The sequence below is a fragment of the Callospermophilus lateralis genome, chromosome 5 (genome assembly GCF_048772815.1).
Source record: "Callospermophilus lateralis isolate mCalLat2 chromosome 5, mCalLat2.hap1, whole genome shotgun sequence".
NCBI lineage: Eukaryota > Metazoa > Chordata > Mammalia > Rodentia > Sciuridae > Callospermophilus > Callospermophilus lateralis.
In genome coordinates, this window is record NC_135309.1 from 127,210,361 (window position 1) to 127,231,616 (window position 21,256).

Consider the following 21,256-nt stretch of genomic DNA (forward strand, 5'->3'; position numbering starts at 1 on the left):
TCCACTGAACTCGGAAAGGGTGGATCAATCTTTCCTCCCCACCTAACAAAAAACAATTTAGACCACATCTTTCTCCCCAATCCCTGCGCCTCCTTTGGGGGAGGTCATTATTGCCTTTTTAAAGAGCCCACTTGTTTTGCAGAGAAATAATTAAGCGAAAGATATGCAAAATGATTATTTAAAAAAAAAAAAAACATAGAATCAAGGTGTCTTCGGTACAGTTAGGGGAAAAGACTGGCCTCCTCAAGGCTCAGAAACTGGCTTCGTGGACCCAACAGCTTAAGCATCATAAAAATTAAAGGAAGTGATAGTAGCGGCGCTCGCGGCACTCTGCAGCCTTCCCTGCCGCCCCTCCCCCTCCTTCACTCCCTGTGAACCAACTTCTCTGTCTACACTTCAGAAGTCTCCGGGAGGTGTGGAGAGATCCTCCATCAGGGCTTGGGACATTGTAAGCTGTGAAGTTTATGTTTGTGGCGCCTGGGCTCAAACAGCCATTCAGTGGCTTGCTGGGTTATCAAGAAAACAACAATCAGAAAAGATCAGTAAACAGAATCGGCTGCCAGAGCCTTGAATTAACTATTTGTATTTTAGTTTAAAAACACCGACTCACACTGTACAAGTTATTTCAAATCCGCAATGAGAATTCAAGATTTGGGGCCATTTTCTAAAGCAACACCTTTTAAATAAAGACACAGAAACAATCCCTTTTCTCTTTCTTCCAGCACCCCCCAAAAAATTCCACTTGCCTTGTTGTGATATAATCTTTAACTGTTGACTACCAGAGAGAAAGTAAGTAGTTTTTAATAAAATTAATGCCTAATTTGATTATAAATCTCCTATACCAAAGTTGACTAAACTGAACTTCACAAATCAAAAAATAAGTGTTTTCTGGTTAGTTTGCTTTTATTAGGGATGAGATTAAAAATTCAAAGTGGCTAGAGGTCATTCAAACACCTCTTTGTGGGGTTTGGAATGAGATTGTAAACTTTTTTACTTCTTTCCTGAGGGGAAAAAAAAAAGGAAAATCATAAAGAAATCTACATGGGATTTAAAATAGCTACATTTCAAGGAGATAGATCTTTTTTGTGGCTTAAAAATTCAAGGTGCTAAGGAAATACATAGTATGACTCAGATAACTTGCAAGCACATTGTGTTTTGGCTGGCAGTTAAAAGAATAAAACAGACCAGAAAAGAGGTCAGCAAGATGAGTATAACAATTTGATCAGGGTAAACAGCAGGAGAGCATCAGGAAGTCATGTATTTAATCTTGAACTCAAAAAAAAAAAAAAAAAAGAAAAAGAAAGTTACAATGGTCAACTGAGTACATGCAGCCATGCAGAATCACAACTAAGCAGAATGTTATTTCAAGGGCGGAAAAAATGTTCTCAAATATGACTTTTACTTTAAAAAGAACTTTTTTCTTTTTTTACAATAATTATTAGTTGCAAATGGATTATTTATTTATTTATTTATTTATTTATTTATTGGCGGTGCTGAAGGGCCTCACACATACCAGGCAAGTGCTTTACCACCGATCCACAACTCCAGCCCCCAAAAGAACTTTTTAATGGTAAGAAAAACCAGTTTCCTCCAATGAAAGGGAGAAAGTGAGACAATAGAATGAATTAGAAGATGTTATTGCTCTGAAACTAAAGGGAAATATCTTGTCTTTAGGATTATAGATACTGATATAAAACCCTAATTCCAAGGGAGCATCCAAGATGATTTTAACTGCATTAAATTTTAGCTTGCAGAAGCTAGAGGAAATGAGTCATAATGTCGAGAAGGAAGGATTCAGAGTAATAAAGGAGAAAAGATGATAGATAATAATAAACAGAAGGAATTTCATTAGAAGAGCAAATCTTGAAACTCAGTCTCCAGAGGTGTGCAGAGAAGAGGAGAATATGTGCAAGAGATGATTTGCAAACAAGAAGACATTTCAGCTACACAGTTTAGAGTGCATGCTGAGGAGTCTAGAAGAGGAAGACACACCTTTCATATGAATAATACAAGAACTAGAATGCTATCCACCCATCAAGCCATTCTCAGTCATCAGGCAACAAATATCTTGAATCTAGCAAGTGAAACCAAATCATTCATCACCCCCTCCTAAATTACTTTGCTTAAATTCAAGCTGTGTACTTCAGAATAGACTGACATCTATATATATATATAAAACATCACACACTGCACAGGCATACCTTTAATCTCAGAAATCAATGCCAGGAGAAAAAAAAAAAAAAAAAAGACCACGAAGATGTGTACCTCAAATCCTTCCATTGCATTCAGAATCTAAATAAAGTTGTTGTCCCCCCCACCCCAATTCCTAGATCCTGGGAGCCCATCAGGGGCTAAGGCTAGGGAAGGAGGTTCAATGGTTTCCACGTGGGGCTTGGATGATCTTTCTGAGCATGCCACGATATTTATGTCGTACCTGCCATCCTTGCACAGGCTTATTAGCCATGCCGGCTTCGCGGTGAGAAAAAAAAAGAAAACCGAAAAGGCAGACCAATAAATATATCAAACAGGAAGCTAAAAGAGTCAAGTCCGGTGACAAGAGATTAGAAGAGGGAGACAGGAGAGAAAAGAAAGAATGGGGCGGGTGGCTTTCCCCGGAGAAGATTCCTGTGAGATAAGACATAACTCTTGTTTTTCTCAACAGAGGACTACAAGCCATTATTACCGCCGGCCAAATTATTACCCCCCTGTCAAGAATTAGACACAACAATCAAAGTAATCAACGGGCATGTCTAATGCACTGTAACATTTTCAATGCAAAGTTTGTTTTCTCTCTGCCCCCACGTTAGAGCCTGTAATTAACCCGTTATGTAGAATGATGCCAAACAAAAGCCTAATTGAGGCTCCCTTCCTGATTTGCGGCCGATTTGGAGAGGGTGAAAGCGACTTGAGAGCTGGGGGGCCGGGGCGCTCGCTGGGTCTCCAGCTTGGCCTCCGCCCTGATCCTTGTCAGGAACCCAACGCGCCACAACACACGATTAGGGTACGTGTTAGTTTTCGTATTTATTAAGAGTTGTCAGATACTGAAAATGGCTTTGCATTCGCGCATACAAATGAATTTAGTTTTTGCAAAGAGTCAAAGTATCATTCTCACCCTGGGGTGTGGTACGGAGGTGGGGGGGGGGGAGCAGCATAAGGAGGGAGAACAGAATGGAGCCCACGTCCTAACTCTTAAGTCCTCAAATGGAGAAGTACAGAGAATTCCAATTTGGGCAGTGCCATTTATCTATCACTGGATTCTGACAGACAGGAACTATTGCTAAATGAGGTCCAGTGGGAGTAGGGGGGTTCTGTCCCAAAGAGCACAACCACCTAACCATGGTCCATGGGAGCCCACAAAACCCAGGACCCCGTCCCCCCTCTCCTTAAAAGACGGTACTCCAACAGAATGTCTGTAGCATTTCTCCCCTGGCCACCCTCTCTCTCCATCAGCTACCCTTTCCAGGGTTTTTGAAATTGAAATTTGATGGGGGTGGGTAAGGCAGTGAGGTAAGAAAATGCATACACCCACTGGGCTGAGAAAACTCTTTCCTCTCTCTGCCTGTTCCTTCTGCGAAAATAAAGCGGCATTTCTCCATTCTGCTGACAGTCACCACTGGTAAATAATGGTCATTCCTCACTGGCTAGGCAGAAAGTCTCTCTCTTAGCAAGAGATTATATTTGGAAATATGGATCATTTCAACAATCCTAAGCAGGAGCCTTTGGTGTAAAGCACTTACTTTAAGAAAATAAGATAGTGACTCCAAATCAAAAACTATTTTAAGCAGGACCCTCTTGCGGGGTGTGTGGATGGATGGGGAAGGGAAGGGGAAAAAAACAGGAGGAAAAAAAGGTAGGGGGAGAACAGAGGACAGCATATCATTTTCACAAAACCAGTAACATTATCACCACTGAGAGCTAAGGGCTTCTTCCAATCAACTTTGATCCAACTACTGAAATCCAAACTTGCAAACTCAACCTTAACAGCTTGCAATACAATATCACACCTACTGTATATCAGTTTACCCCAATCCAACATGCAATCCTTAATTTCAGACATTTAAAAAGCTTGCTAATAAACATATAAAAGAGGGACCCTGAATCATTGGATTTATTTATTTATCTATGCCAAACGTTTATTAGTGAAATAGTCCTGAAGATATAATTCTACATATGGCGCTTTGATTTCACATAATATTTAAGAAAAAAGACAAAACACATAGAATTAGACATATAATTCAAAGACCACGATACAACCTTTATCTTTTTTTTTTACTTCAGCAAACAAAAAATAATGTCAAATGACATGAAAAGTGGCAAGTCTTCTGACAATAAATAATAAATTACTTTATAATTTTTGCAATGCAAGAGCAAACAAAAAAAAGTTTCCTTTTTCCTCTTTATTTCCAGAGAGAGAAAAAAAAAACAGTCATTTTAACCAATAACTATACACATCTTTGGGGGTAAAGTTCTTGGACAGACACAAGTCAAACACAATCCCGAGACGCTTGTGGCAAAATAGAGGTAACCTTGTTGCAATGCTTTATAAGTTGGTTTTTAAAACTGAATTTAAAAACCTTTAAAGTCGCTTCAGACTTCTGGATAGAGGATGGATCTCAAAAAAAAAAAAAAAAAAAAAAAGAGACAGGGACAAAAGTAAAAAGGAAACCAGCTATAGGACATGCTAAGAGACCCAGGATTTCAATTAACCCCTTGTTAGTCAACTAAAAACATCGCAAACCAATGCAGCTCCACCTTCCTGAAAGGACTCTTTCCAGCCAAGGAGGCCAGTCTCTCTTCCTGATCTTTGCTGGAGCTCTTGTTTGGCAAGGCAATGACCAATATAGAAACAGCACCATTCAGATTAGGACGGACTAGAAAATTTTCTATTTCTGCTTTTGTTTTTTTCTAGATGTGCAGTGAAATTAAAATGCTTTTTTTTGAGATCCTTGAATAAAAATCCTCTACGTTTTAAAAACGTCTTTTTTTTTTTCTTCAGTACTCCTAAGGTCATTGAATAGTGTATGTTGGGTTTTAGGTTTTGTTTGTTTTAATTCTAGTAAAATCCCATGATTGTCTTCACAGTGTTGCTACCATATCACCTTGTCGTTAAAACAGACTTCGTGCATTTCATGGAGCATTCATTTCTTGATTCAGTTTTCATTGACTGGGTCGTTAAATACTTTAGTTTCGGAGTTCAACATTATAATTTCCCACTTTCTCCAACAGGGAAAAAAAATACATCTGAATGAATGTTCCTCATGCCTCAATAGGACTGGCTACCATGCTGTTAGGTGTATCTGGGAGTTGAGAGGACATCGATGCTACTTCACTGCCAGTGGAATTAGAGCCTGGTCCTCCTTCTGAAAAATTGACCTGCATGGAAGGTTGAGAAATAAATAAAGTAGGCTGTAATTGTATTCAAAAAGTAAACTCGTCGTACTGTGTATGTATGTACAGATGTTTTGTAAACAGATGGACATGTAGATACATACATAATATAATTTTAACATGCTTATAGAAAGCCTATGACGAAGAGAAGTCAAAAAGAAATTCTCTCACTTTCCCATCTTCTTAAAGATCTGTTTTAACTCAAACTGAATTCCCAATTCCCAACATTATGTTGCATTAAATTATTTAAGAACAAATGTGTTTCCCACTGTAAAATGGTATCACAACTCTAACCATGCTTGCTCTAAATAAAATTATCCTGCTGGCAACATGTTGCCCTGGGAGCAGGCGAGTTCTCAGTCTCTAGGCATCAAAGCCTCTCTTTTTGAGTTAGAAAATCCATAACACACGCTCAGATCAAGTGACGGAGATTCAGAGAAGGCTCCATGAACAATGATTAACTCCTTAGAGGACTCACAGTATGGGTTTTCTTCCTCTGTCCTGCCGCTTCTCTGCTTCTTGCTCTCTCTTGCATTTTCCCTCCCTCCTCCTTTGCTCCCTATTTCCCTCCCTCCCTCCCTCTCTCTCTCTCTCTCTCTCTCTCTCTCTCTCTTCTTTCACAGAGGAGATCCATATATTATAACATCCTCATATTATAAATATCTGGCTTTTCCTTTTAAATGAAAAATCACTGCATTGCTGTAGAAAATCTCCTTAGCTGACCACATCCTGATCCCTTCCTCAGCTTCCCCTCTACTGCTCCTACCTGACGCTAAAGTTTCAGAAGGTACAAACATCTGGCTGTCCAAAATCTGCCCCTTACCTTCTTTTGTGATTCAGGTTTTTATTCAAACAAATTATCAGATTAATAACTTTAACTTAAGCTCTTTTCTAGTTTAAGAGTCTACTTACCTTCCTTCCTACTCTGTTAAACTTTTCCATTGTGAGGTCAATGGATGAACTTCTCAAATTTGCCTACCCTTTGCTTGGGGCACTTAGAGACACAGGCCTGGGGCCAACCACTTGCCTCCAGACCTTTACTCACAGTTTACACCAGGGAAGCAAATGCCCTCTGGGTAAACAGGAGGGTGGAAAAACTGTCCTCTCCTAATGCTTTATCTTTACTGCTCTAGGAAGGATCATGCTTTTAGGATAGAGCTTCATGTTCTATAAGACAGGATTTTATAGGGTTAATGACACTTTAAGAAAAAAATTATAAGCCAGATGCAGTGGCACATGTCTATAATTCCAATAACTTGAGAGGCTGAGGAAGGAGAATCATAAGTTGGAGACTAGCCTCAGTAACTTAGCAAGACCCTCAGCCACCAGTGAGACTGTTTCAAAATGAAAACAAAAAGGACTGGGGATGTACTTGGAGGTAAAAAGAAAAGAAAAAGATTGTTAAGTATATATAAATACAAAGGACACATAATTAATACTTATATTTATCTTGGCCTTTTGGAGGTTAAAAAGGGGAAAATAATTATCTTGGATGTGTAAAACATATTAATGTAAAATGGGTTTCCCAGGATTAAATAAGCACTCTGATTGTTACAGCTATGTCCCTTTTCCTATATAAATGCCAGCACAATATATGACTATATGACATTTGAATTTATATACTTAAAAAAACGTTTAAGTAGTCTTTTGTATATGCAATATAGCATTGTATAGCACTGTATATTACAATATTCCCAGAAAGGGATACAGTAATAAAAAGTGTTGATCAACTACTTGAACTAATTCAATTAATTAATAAATCTCTATACTGATAAATCTGAAAATTGTACCTAGACAGGTGCCTGCTGCTTATTGATAACAACATTGATTATGTATTATAACATTGCATATGTATTACAATCACTTTGAACTGGGCCCCTGGAATATCCCATTCTCTAGATGTTGAAGAGAGAATAAACATGCTGATTGTTGATTCAAATGCCAAGGTGATCTCTAAAGTTCCTGAAAATTCTAAAAGTCTAAGGTACTTAATTTTGCAGCCCTTATGCATCTCTTTTCACACAGTCATCTAGTTGGGTACCTTGAAGTTAATCCTAAAAAGCATGTCTGATAAAAAAAATATATTCAACCTATGGAATCAAATTTCGCAGTCTCATAAGAGAGAGAGAGAGAGAGAGAGAGAGAGAGAGAGAGAGAGGCTTGTTTTCCTCACATTTGCCTCACTCCCTTCTCTTTACCACCATGCCTCCTCAGTCTCTCCCCAAACTAGGGTCAGGGAGTACCCTCCCCCAGAATCTTTCAGTATATGACAGTTAAACCAGAATCCCTTTTCTGTTGGGAATTTGCCCTTCTCTTTCTGTGGGCTGACACTTACCAGTTGCTGAAAAGCAGGCTGATCTATGTCACTCTGCAAGGCGAAGTCGCTCAGTACTTTCCAAGGCGGCTGGTAACTTTGCACCTCAACTGGGTTAGCCTGTAAGCCACCGTCGTGCCTCTCTGGACTGGCAGCTACCATGGGAGTTCCTGTCATCCCCTGGATATTCTGTGAATAACCCCCCCATCCCAACATGTTAATGAGCAAACTCCCTCCCTCCATTGTCTGTACAGGCTAAGCAAATATACCTGGGTATTATCTTATCTCTATGGTGGCCCTTTATTGATTCAGTTAATCTGCTGCACCTATGGATATGAGCTGGAGTTCAGTTTTGTTTTTCTACTTCTGTAGTCTATATTAGGTCTACCTAGACCTTTTTAAAACAAATTCTACTTTGACTGTGATTTTTCCCCTTACCTTTGCAGCTGATCCCCAATTCCAACTATGGGCTCTCACGAGCCATAATTCCCCCCTTCTGCCTCAGGACATGGTGGTTTTCTGGGCAGTTTTAGTTAGTCTGCAACTAACTAAAGTCTGCAACTAACTTGCAGACTTTCTCCAAGCGGTTTTCTCCTCCCAGAACTAGCCCCCACTCCCAAGTCTTTGGATCTGGCAGCTATTGTGCTATTATGTACTAACCAACTTACAAAGTACCCTGGCCCAGTCTCGGCTGGCCTGCCAAGTTTAATGACAGCAGGTTTTATGGCATTTAAAAATAGGGCCAAACAGTAAAATGAAAGGGGAAAAAAAGGAAAGAAAGAAACTCTTTAGCTTAACCAGTAAGCCTGCAGTGGGGTGCTGCCCTGGATAACAGTGCCAGTGGCCTGACGCCTTTGTGGAGGCCTGGGCTCCACCAAGGGTGAAGGGTGGAGGAGGAGATCACCCAGGGGGACCTCCCCAGCCTACAAGTGCATGGGCAAGCCTCATCAAGTAGTGGGGTAGGCCCTGGAGACTGGCAACATGACTAGTTCCCAAGCCCCAGGATCTAGACTAACACCCAAGGTGTTACTCATTGTGAGAAATTGACAGTCCCCAATGCTCATTGTCACCTACCCTTGGAGGGGGCAATTGAGTCCTTCAGGTTCACATGTTGGTAAGGTTCAGAGCCTGAGCCCACCCATAGGGATGTGAGCTCCTATCACTTTGATAAGTGCCTTTCTAACCTATCCAGTGCTCAGATCAGCACAGGGTGGGCATCAGGATGGCCTCCCCCAGCCACTTTGATACATACTTTGTTGGGGCTGGGGATAGGAGGGCCACCCCATTGCACTTCAGCTGGTGCAGGCCAGACTGGACACACAAAGGCTCTGCATTTCCTCCTTCCCCTTTACACTTGAGTCCCCTGCCTGGGCCCCAGGACAACTCACAGTTTTGTCATTGGGTTGCTGCTGCTGTAGCTGCTTCATCATGATGCTCCGCTTCTTATCCTTGCACCGCTTGTTTTGAAACCAGACTCGGATCACACGGGGGCTGAGGCCTGTCATCTCCACTAGTTGCTCCTTCATGAGTGCATCAGGCCGGGGGTTGGCAGCATAGCAGGTCCGCAAGGTGTGCAGCTGCTTTTCATTCAGCACAGTCCGCACACGGGTGGTCTTCTCTGGCTGCTTGTGGACATGGGGCCGCAGGGCCGGCTGCCGGGCAGAGATAGGCTCCGCTGCGGGGCAAGGGGCACCATGAGCACAGTCCAGGCTACTAGCCAGTTAGACCAGGCCTCTCAGAACTATAAGTAGAGCTTTGGGGACAGCAGAGGTGATGGTGAGGCATGTGCAAAGCAGAATAAAATCTCGATCCTGCTCTGTAATCTACAAGGGTTAATGCTGAGTAATACAGGTCTGAACACAGCCCTTGCTCCTGTTCACATCAACACAGCCTTAGCCATGGAAAGGGCTGCTCAGGATGGTTCCCCCAGCTCACATCAGAGACAATATTTTAAGTGTTCTTTTTCCTCCTCCTCCCTAATTCCCCATATCCAGAATGGGCTCAGATTACAACAAGCACCCCCACTTCCATACTGGGAGTTTCCTCTTGGGTAAAGTCCACAGAGGGTACTAGGGAAGGAAATGCAGAACATCCCAATGACAGCTAGAATGTCTGCAAAGGGAAGGTCCAGAATTCTGCTAGAAAGCCTTGAACTATAGTCCCAGAGGACAGTCCTTTTAATGGTCTAAAAAAAAAAAAAAATCCCATATTTCTCCCATCTCTCCAGTCCCTGGTCATTTTAGTACTGAATCAACATGGGATGGGCAGGAAAGGAGGCCTAACCCTCAGCAAAGGAAAACTGAAACTCTATTGAGCTGCCTCCACTAGAGATAAACTACTGACTGGGAAATGATGTGCTTCCACATCCAACCCCCAATATTTTGGGCTCTTCTGTATTTCCCACCCTTGGCTTTGCCTTTATACAAGCTATTCACAAATCCCTAGAGAAAGAATTCTTAAGAGCTGCCAGTAAAGGGTCAGCTGCGGGTGGGAGGGAAGAGCTGTCTTTTCCTCACCTCTAGTATATGGGAACTGATACTTTAAAACTACATGGTGTGGGGGAGGGGCAAGGGTTGCAAATCTATTCAAAACTAAAAGGCAGGTACTGAAACACTGCCTCACCAGAGTCTTGGCACTGGCCAATTTTGCTCTGTTTCCACTTTCCTTTATAGGGAACTGGCCTTCTGATCTATGGTAGAAATCCTGCACCTTCTAAGATCCCCTGGGGTCAGTCCAACACCTATGGGGTCATTTTGGACCTACAGCAACAGGCTTGAAGTTGAAATTCTCACCGAATCATATAGAATGAATGGCTTAAAGAGTCAGGCTTCCTTTAAAATTCAATTACTGCAGATTAGCTTGTTGACAGTTTTAAATTACAGCTCTGCACAGTGGCCTGCAGTTATTAAGACCTTCACTTTTCTGGGCCAATTCTCCTACAAAATGAGAAAATAAAATCTAAAAATGTTTTGGAGTGTGGAGTAATTCTCAAGGAAAAAAAATATATTTGGTAGGATAAACGACTTAGGGCCATCTAAGCTTCCTTCATTGGGCTAAAGGAAGCTCCTGGAACCTAGAACTCCACCCCTTTAATTAGGCAACTCAGAGAATACCTGGCGGGGAGCTGAAGCCCTTTTCAGAAAGCTATGGTTTGGAAGCCAAGGTAAGCTGACAGTACTGTTTGGGCTTGTGTATACATGTGAGCACAAGCGGTATTGTGTTCGTGTGTACCCATATACAGACACACAGACTTGTAGGTGTGGTTGCGGCGTCAAGGCAGACAGTGTGTGCATTGAACCTTGCTGCAAAAGAGCAGAACGCATATAACACTTCATTTAACTGCAGGTCTGATGTCGTGATCACCCTGTGGCTACCAGGGTTGCTACGTCCAGTGCCTCTGCCTCCCCAAGCTGGGTCTGACTCAGGGCGGAGGAGTACCTGCCATTTGCAGCGGCCTTGCCGGATGCAAGGGACTGAGAGGGTCGCCGGCACCCAAGCTGGCTCTCTCCACCACATCGTGGTCCGCGCGGCAGAAGAGCCCATCTTCCCGCAGCGCAAACTCGTCCCCGGGGATGAGCTGGCGGCTGCAGGCCACGCAGCGGAAACACTCGATGTGGTACACCTTGGAGCGGGCGCGCATCACGAAGTCGTTCTTACTGAAGCCGATGCTGCACTTGGCGCATTTGATTCCATACAACCTGCGTAGGGGTCCAGCCGGGGACAGAAGACAAGCACAAGGAGAGGGGGTCACTTCAGGCAGGTACTGCCCTGGCCCAAGATCTTCAGTGATCCCAGCTGTAAGCCCCAGAGATGCCCAGAAAAATCAGTTTACCGAACAGAAGCAAGGAAACGGGAGGATAGAAATGAAACCTCTTTCTCTCCATTCCCTCCATCTCTTTCCTTCTCCTTCTTCCTCTCCTTTTTCCTTTCCCAAGAACCTTTGTATCTCAGTTGGTACCTCTTAGTTCAGAATACTACACCCCAAACAAGGGAAATTCATTCATGGATTCAAAACCTTTGTCGCTGTTCTTGCGACCAGTCCCAAGGTTCTCCTTGTAGATCTTAGCGGGAAGGAATTCAGGAGTGCTCTGGTGACCAGTACTTCTCCACTTTTGTTTTCTTATTTCTCAATTTTAGTGGCTAGAAATATTTCTGATATTGCAACAAAAAAGGGGACCCGGGAATGGGATTGCCACTGCACTTCATATGTGCACACATACAAATACACACAGAGAATAACAAAATGAAACCTCTGGGGGTTTCCAGGTCCCCTCTTTTAAGGCTAGTACATTCAAATCTTTATCCCACCAAAGATTTTTCATAGGCAACAACAATGTTATTGAAAAGTTCCCTCTCCATTCTTTCTTTTATTATTATATTAAAAATCTGCATCTGCTCTCTCTTTTTCAAGTTGTGGAAGCATCTACATCTATTTCAGTTTCCTTGAAAGCCATGACCAGTCTAAAAAAAAAGGAAAGACTCACTTCTAAGGTCTTCCTCATTGCTTTCTTTTCCTTACCAAGGGACAATCCTTATAGATTCTACCTAAGGTTGCACTGCCTGGCCCTCTTAGTGACTATCAGAATAACAGAAGCCCAGCCGTTCCTTCAGAGAGAATGAAAGAAAGAGAAAAAGATGCACGCAAAGCATGAGGAGATTTTGAAAATTTTGAAATCCAAATGGTCTGTCTGCTTTGTTTTTACAACTGCAGTATTTCCAAGGGCAAGTGCACACATACAAAGACAGAGTTACAGAGTGGAGGAAAGTAAAAGAGCAATTGGGTTCTTCTATAATTTTATGTATCCAGAATTAGGAACGTGCAGATCTGTGCAATTGAGCAAAACAGTATCTCCATAGGAGTAAAGATGTTCTTGGAGGTGTCAAGTAACTCTCCAGAATCTTGAGTTTACATGCCAATCGAAGAAGAAAGAAAGACAAAAAGGGGGAAAGAAAAAAGAAAACAGCTCATTTGTCAAAGGTTAGAGGTAGATTCAAAAGTTTTCCTCCCTCCGCCTACCCAATGTGAGATCTTCCATTTTATAGGATGAGGACTTTGCCTATGACCAAACAATTTAGAAAATCCCTCCCCCTTCCTGTACCCCACTTCCCCTACTTCCTCCCACTATCCCCCTAAGTATTAAAAAACCTCCCTTCGTGTATAGTTCAATTTTATCTATCAAAATTATACTCTCTGCTTCACAATTTTAAAAAGGAGAAAAAAATATTGGATACTATGTGAGCAGAAGAAAATTGTGATTGTGTATTAAATCTTAATTAAACTTCAACAAAAGTTCTCAAGCTCCAAAACCCTCCAACTTACAAAAACTAATTATGTGTTAATAGCAACTGGAGAATTTTTAAAAATACCACGTAACATAATAGCAATGATAATCTCTTCTGTTTGTTATTATAACTAATACAATTTTTCTTAGAAATTGTACTGGTTTCTTAAGGGAGAAAACAAATTTCCTGACATCTACACAGGTCCGAGAAAACTTGAGACTAGAAAGCCCCATGTAGAGTAAACTGAAAGAACAATAACAACAACAAAATCAAACTCAGAAAGTTCCTATGTAGTTGCAGTTGTGTCAGTATGGGCAAATCACTAATTTTATCACTTACTAGATTTTAATGTGAGAAAGGAAGCTGTTCAATTATCTAAATATACCAATTGTTCCTAGACAGATGATGGGCAATTTGATCTGCTCTGTCTAATTCATCAGCTCAGATAAGATAAGAAAGAACAGACAGTCAAATGTCACCAAAGGGTTAATATTTAAAAAGATTAAATTTCCGGTGTTTTTGCAAGGAATATTTCAGTTGGTTTTGAAATTTCCCAGGAAGGAATTCTTACCCTAAAAGTAAAAGGGGCAATATGTCTACTTGCTCTTTCAAAATTCATCTCCAAACATGCTTCAAACTTTTATCTATTTCACTGACACCTCCAATGAATTTTTAAGTTACTAATAAAACAGGAGTAAAATAAACAAATAACACTGTTTTATACAGTGAAAATCAACCATATTTTAAAGTTTAGAAACTCAAACTTATCTATCTTTAAAGTTTTTATTTGTTTTGGAAGGGGAAGACAAAAGGAGGAAATAATTTGAGCATCACAAATTCCAAGAGTAATTTACTTAATACCATACAATTTATGACACCACTGTGAAGGGCTTCCCCCCCCCCTAAAAAGTGAAATGAAGAGTGTATCTTAAATTTTTAAAATACACTTGGACAACTTTTGCATGCTACACTCCATTAAGGCAAACTTCCCCAAAAGACAAAGCCATACCAAATAACACAAATAAGAAATGGGGAGAGACAGAGAAATCTCACACAATTAAGAAAAAAGGATAATGGCATACCTGATATAATCTCTTTTACAGTAGGTTTTCCCATCCCTAACAAAGCACGTACAGCTCTCGTCCAAATACTGATTACACTCTGCACATTTCAAACATGCCGCATGCCATTCCAAATCCGGAGAAACCCTCAGAATATACTGATCGTGAATTTGATTGCCGCAACCAACACATAGGGAAATCAGACGTTTTTCTGAAATGAAAATAAATACATGATTGACTAACCGTTTACTTCCTACAGAGATAAACACACTTTTAGTGTCGTTCTCTTATAGGGCGTACTCTGGGAGGTTTTTTCTCCCCCCCCACCCTTTTTTAAGAGTATTGCACTTTGGGATGGTAATTGAAGTGTGCCATCAAAATCTTGACTCGTTTTTAAAAAGGAGGTGGAATATATGTAAAATGCAGATTTGAATAGTCTACATTTGTAAGCCTAGCACGCAATCAAACCCGCTCATTTTGTATTTTCCCCCTCCTACTTCTTTGCTATAATCATTGGGAAAGATTATGGATAAGTCAAGTCAAAGAAAAGGTTTTGACTAGAAGCGTTAAGTGAACGCAGGGATGTCTATATTTTCCATGAAGCACGCTCTTAAACAGCACATAGGACTGGATATTGTTAGCAATAGCAGACATCAATACAGTTGTCACTCGTTCTCTTTTGCAAGTCTAATGCTAATTCGTATCTCCGAATATTGTATGTGCGGCAGACCTTTGCAACATAATAACCTTCTCCTAGAGCTCAGAATTCCAAAGGAGGAAATCATCGCTTAGTACCAGAAGGCTAGGCTTTGGGAGGGCACACAGAATTCAAACACAAGGTACAATCAGTTTCCCGAAGATCAGAACCAACAGCAAACATGCAGGCGGCAACAAGAAAAAAGCCACCTTTTCTTTCTCTCCAGGCAATGACTTCAACTCCGAAGAGCCCTTTGCATCCGTGCCTAAGAGATACCCCCGCACAAGAACAGCAAACCGAGCCCCACAAGTTAAAACAGCCTCTTACTTTTTGGTGGATCTCCCATGTCTCCCATATCTGTGAGAGGGAGTAATGTCCACAGTGAAATGGTGGTTGTACAGTTGGTGAACAGCCCACAGAGAGGATGCTGGAGCTGTGGCTAAGTGGGAAATAGTGGCCCCTGGGGTTGCCAAAGCTGAGAGAGCCGCTGCCCGGCTGCGCCGCGCCCTCGCAGATCCGGGAGTCCACTTTAAGCCCGCGGAGTTGGCGAAGCAGAGGCGCTGCGGCGGCGGCGGACTCGGCGCGGCTCGGGCACCTCTCTTCCTTATCTCTTACTCAAACTTCTCTGCTCCAACTCAGCTCCATCGCCATTGGTCTGACGCAGCGCGCGGGGACGTCAGGCGAGCGCCGCGCCCATTGGCTGCGGGGAGCGCGGCGCAGCTGTTCTGATTATCATATTTCAGCCTTGCCACTGCCGAGTGCCACTGACCGCTCGGCGAGCCCGCGGGAGAGGATTAGGGCTCCCGAGGCAACTTGCTCCGGGCTCAGGCTGTTCTCCCCCGATGCTCAGGCTGCCTGGCTGCTCGGTTGCTCTGGCTTTTGGCCTCCCTTTCCTCCTCCTCCTCCTGCCCCTCCCTGCTCCTTCCCGGCTGCTCCGCCTGCGCGCTCGCCTCCTGTCGCGCTGCTCCTCCGCCCTGCGCTCCTGGGGTCCCCACAGTCAGCTGGCTGCGTTGAGCGCGGGGCTCACTTTTCTGCCGCCGGTGGCGAGTGGCTGGTGGGTAGGTCTTCGTGTTGACGAAGTCCCTCCTGGGCTCTAGGAAAAGGGGGAACTTGGAACAGTCTGTTTAGCTTGGTTGGTCCCACGCTGCAGCGCACAGCCCAGGGCCTGGCGCGTCTTTGCTGCCTGAACTCCCCAACTGGCTGCCCACGGCTTGCTAGGGAAAGAAGAAGCGGGAATGGGTGCTTAGACCCAGAGGAATTGCTCGCTGACTGCTACCCCATTACCTCATCACCCCGACCTCAGAACTCCAAAAACGTGGGGTGGGAGGAAAGGGGCTCTTCTGGCCATAGCGGACAATCAGGTTGGAAACGCACAGGTAAAACGAAGTTGACTCCGCGGACTGCCTCTCTCCTTTTGACCCGCGAAGTCTGTTTTTCAGTTTAACTCTAGAATTAAAGTGTGTACTAACCCGAAGCCAACGAGTGAAATGATCTTCTGGTAGGCTGAAGTTTGTAAAGCGGTTATATACTGTCCAGTTTCTCTCTGGTGATCTCTTGCCCTCTGTTTTTAAGCAGACTCGCGCAATTAGTTAGTCCTGCTTTGATAATTATAAAGACAATTCTCCGTATATTTCTAGAGACTTAAAAAAAAACTGTATTAGTCTAAGAGCTCCAGTAGGAAGGAGTCTCTTACAGAAAAACAGTGAAATGCCCATTTCACTGCACTAAGAGTGGATATAATATTTTTCTCTCTGGAAACTACCTGGAGAGAGAGAGAAGACTGTTGGCTGCATCTCGCCGGTAACTTTTCTCAATAATTTTTTACATGCACCTATCATCTCTTACAGTTTCCCAAAGACAAAGTCACAGGAAGGCCACGAAGAACTCCCACATTTCCCCCCAAACTTATAAACAGCCATCCCTTATTTAGCGGTACTTTGAATTTTATCTTTAAAAGCCTGCATCATGAGCCGTCAAAGGCTTAATTTCGGTATCTTGTGGCAGCGAGAAGATTCTGTGGGTTAGAAAACTCCTTTCTTTGTATCTTTCACCAGATCTAACCCTTGATAAGACCTGTGAGCTCTCCGATGGCCTCAGTGGCTGGGTTTGAACGGATATACCTCTACAAAAAGCAGCTAAAATGCGTGAGTTCCCTCCTGATATAGCTGGGACTTTACCAAGAACTGATAATAATATTATTGTCTTATTTATTTTGTTTTCTCTCAAAAAAGATTTCAAATTTGATACCTTCTTTTCCATTCTTATTATGTTAAAAATGAGTGGAGTGCGTGTGTGGAATTGGAAGTCAGATTGACACAGGTTGATAAAATTTACCAGTTGTGCTTTGTTTTGTTTTAATCCATGTTTCTAGTCTCTGGTGTGTGCATGGAGCCCTTTGTCAAGCTGGTTCTGTAAAGATGATGGTAGTAATGGCTACACTAAGCAAGCCTTCCCAGTATACGGGCATGTTTCCCTTACAGATAACCAAGTTGACCCTAGTAAAAAAGATACCACCATAACACCAGAAAGTAAATAGAGGACTTGAAACAATCATATTCCCTCCTGCCATGTTTATAACATGGAATTAAACACCAGAAACACCCTGGTGAGTTATATTTGAGACCCACAAAACACCTTTACTGCCCACCCTCCTTTACACACACACACACACACACACACACACACACACACACAGAGTTGTATTTTAACTCCCTAAACCCATAAGCAATCACAAAGAATTATTGCTGATGATAGCAATTCTAAGTAGAAAATCTGGCATGTGGCTCTGAGGAAAACCTGCAGCAATAAGCAGTTTCACTATAATGGTGAAGACAACAGGTTTTCTTTTGCTTAGCCCAAACCATTATTGTCAACCATTATTTTCTTAGTTCCTAAACTAACAGAAGCAAGGATCCATGCATAAGATACTCTCTTTGAGGGGACCCAATAATTATGTTGTTCCATGATGAATACGCTCTGGAGATCTATGTGTTTGATAGTACATTTTGCATTAAAATCAGAATTCAGTTGGCAGCATTATTTCACTTTACCTGAAAATTCTAAGGTGATCAGATCCGAATTTCCTTAGTTAATTGCTACATGTAGATTTAGCATACTAAATATATCTGTGAAAATTTTAATGTTTATTAAAATACATTAAACTGATTACATAAAATTATGATTAGCAATATTTTTCCAGAGCACTTGATCACAGGAGCGACCTCTTGTGTTCAAAGGGGAGATGAGACACTCTCCTGTGGTAATTGGACTCACTTTGACCTTTGTATATTCTGTTAGGTCAAAAATATATCTTTCAAAACATCAGTGGTGTGAATTTCTGGTTTGATCTCCTCTACTGACAAGAGGAAAAGAAGAATAAGTATTTGTGGAGTTTAGTACCAATCACTCCAGGCTGACCCAATGTACCTTCTAGTGTCTGGTCTGAATACAACAGAGATGCTGAGAATATGCTACTCTTGAGTCTGTAGCATTTGCCCACGTGCACTTTTACACACCTTCCAAAATGCAGCTGTTACATCCAAGCTTCTAGTGAGCTGTTATGCCTGTTTTTGTGAGCTATTGCTTTCTTCCTCTGCTCTAATTAAACATTCTAGATCAGACTTAATGCCAGATGTGGATGCCTGAACAAACATCATGAAGTCAAGTTACTTTCCAAAATATTTTAAAAGGTTTTAATTGCACTTGAAAAGTAAAGTTATACATTTAGAATTTACTTCTTTCTACCAACTTCTGGTAGATATAAGTGAATTGTAAGTTGTTTTTTTCAGAAATTATGTACTGTGAGAAAGCTTTTTCCTTCCCACCTAAGAAAGACTGGCCCCTAAGAGGGGCTTTGATTAGTTTACTTGGTCTATGAATATGGTTGGCAGTTTTTTCCCCCCTCAGGGAGATGTTGCTCTGTTTAGCCCATACCAGAACTAGATTTGAAAGAGTAGAACAATTAGGCTGCCAGTTTCAATGATGGAGGTATTCAGATGAAAAAAATATATATATAACTGAAGGATTTTTATATTCTGGTTTTCCACAAATAATTTATTTGGGGTTCAAAATGAAATGTGAACAAATTTATTGAGCTCCAAAAATAGGTATAAAATATAGACAGACACACACACACACACATATATATATATATATATGTAACATTTCTCCTTTTCAGTTTTTTCTGTGTCTCTAATCATGTAAAATAAGGCCATATAGACTGTTGGTATCTTTAATCACCTCCAAGGGTGAGATAAAATTATATGCACTTAAACAGAGTCGGGATTTAACCATTTGTATTCCATGAAGAACAGGATATGGGTGTTTAGAGCTAATTTGCCTCTCTTCCAGTTGTTGTTGGTGGCTTAATGAGAATGGATCAAAAGAATCAGTGCTCTAATTTCAGAGAAAGAGAAGGAATCTCCCTCCATGTACCACTGGGTATGAAATTATTCTTTTCTTTCCATTGTTTTTTGTACTCTAAAAAAATAAAATAAAATAAAACTAAGCAGTGATAATAAAGGCAGCTGTTAACAATAACAAACTTTTAGTCGTGATTCTTATTTTTATCTACTAGGACTCCTGCTGCGATTGTGGTTTTTGTTGAGTGTCATTTGCTTTATTAACCAGATAAAACAATCTGGGTGAATTAGCAAAAATTTTCTTACTTGCACAGAGCTTCTTAGCCATGAGTTAAGGCAATTGTTTGGATCACCAGCGTTCCTGGGTTTTTTTGTTTTTTTGTTTGTTTGTTTGTCTGTTTTTGTTTTTGTTTTACTGGCAGATGACAGCCTGCAAGGCAGCGTTCCCGTGCGGTTCGTTGCTCGGTTCTCAGCCTAGATAGAATTACATGCTCTGGGCAGCGACGGCGAAGCCACAAACCTTAGGTCAGTTCCGAACATGCAAGGGTCCACAGCTCCTTCCCGGAAGGAGTTCAGTCAAGCGAGGACAGCAGTTTGCTTCCACCCTTTCGAATTGTGCTTCTGGAAATATTTACTATGACTTCTCAAAATCCGCTGAAACCCTTTTCAAATGAAACTCTCCCTGCCCCTCTTCTCCTGAACTAAAATTTCAGGAGCAGACGGTTGTTAACTAAGATCTGGGCGGAGCCCAGGTTGGAACAAGAGTGCAGTGTGCTGACTGAGAGGTCTGACCCAAGGATCATAGAACCCTATATTTGGCAAACCTTTCGTTAAATGAATCGGATTCTCGTGGAGGTATTTGGAGTCGAGAGAGGCAAAGATGCTTTATTTTTCTCCTATGTCCTGAGCGGTTCGGCTGAAATTTATCAGATCTGCGTTAAATCTAGCAAAACACTCACTGTTTCTCCTGAGCTCGTGAAATCCTGAGCAATTAAACTCAGTCTAGTTCATCAAATCAATCAAATCTAGTTGATTATTCTTTCCAAAAGAAGGGACCCTTTCCCCCAGTGCAGTCTTATCTAAGGGGCAGCTCTGAATTTAATGCCAAGGGTTTCTTTCTCTGGCCCGCGGGAGGTTTTTCCCTGATGATGAACGGGGGAGGGGAGACGAAGGTACCTTGGAGGAGGTCAAGAGGGGGAGGAGGAGGAGCAGCAGAAAATTACCAGCCACGCGAAGGAGGGAGCGGGAAGCCCGGAAATCTACCAGGATGCCTCAAGAACATTCCCTAAGTCTTTCAGAATCAGCGCCTTTAAAAAAAAAAAAAAAAAAAAAAAAATCCTCATAAGGTGTTCCGGGGCTGGAGTCCATGGGTGGGCTGAAGAGGTGATGTCAAAAATTACAGCTACTTTATGTGAATTAAACTGGCCGCTGAAATGTGTAAGGGAGGTTTAGTGCAGCCGAGAGGTGCTTGGATGAGGGCAATTTTTATAGGGGCGGTGTGTGGGGGGTGGGGTGGGGAGGATGCCCATAGGTGGCCTCTACCAGTAGACTATCAGTGGAGAAAAATCTTCCAAATCCCAGTAAATACCTAGTCAGTAAGAGATTTTCATGACAGTTTTGAAGGTCGCCGTATGTCTGCCGCCACTCCGTAGAGGTGAATCAGCTGGTGAACTCCAGCCGCTTGTGCATTGAGAATTTTCTACGCCGCCTCCTCCACGCTGTTAAAACGCTTCAATTCTTTGCGACTTCACGTGGAGAGAAGAATTTGCCCTGCCCCTCTACCTGCTAAATACCAACTGAGGAGAGGAAAGGGGCCCGGGAGGCGACCCCTTTCAGAAAGAATGTCCCTAGATCAACTCGACTGAATTATTAACTTGTTCAGGGAAAGGGTCAACAATGCCTTACCTTCCTGCCGGTGCTGAGATCAATCGCTCTACCCCAGGTAGCCTCTTGTTCGAAGCTTAGGGACTCAGGTCCTACCGTCCTTCTCTAGCTCAGAAGCCCTGCCATCCGATCTTTCCAAGAACCCCTCTGGCCCACGTGCAACCACACACATCACTAAAACTTTAGCCTAAACTGAGTCCAGGGATGACAGAAGCACTAAACAAAGAGAATCCTCATCGAGATCCCCTAGGCCGCCTCGTTCCCAATT

General features: G+C 42.2%; 1 protein-coding gene across 1 annotated transcript; it reads right to left on the minus strand.

Moving 5' to 3' along the window:
• Positions 1-5,256: 5,256 nt before the first annotated feature.
• On the minus strand, positions 5,257-15,098 carry Isl1 (ISL LIM homeobox 1). The gene is made up of 6 exons (XM_076856145.1): positions 15,071-15,098; positions 14,068-14,257; positions 11,141-11,400; positions 9,091-9,377; positions 7,724-7,891; positions 5,257-5,373 (listed from the first exon to the last, which is right to left on the minus strand). The coding sequence occupies exons 1-6, from the start codon at positions 15,096-15,098 to the stop codon at positions 5,257-5,259; spliced, it is 1,050 nt and encodes a 349-aa protein (XP_076712260.1).
• Between the last annotated feature and the right edge of the window lie 6,158 nt (positions 15,099-21,256).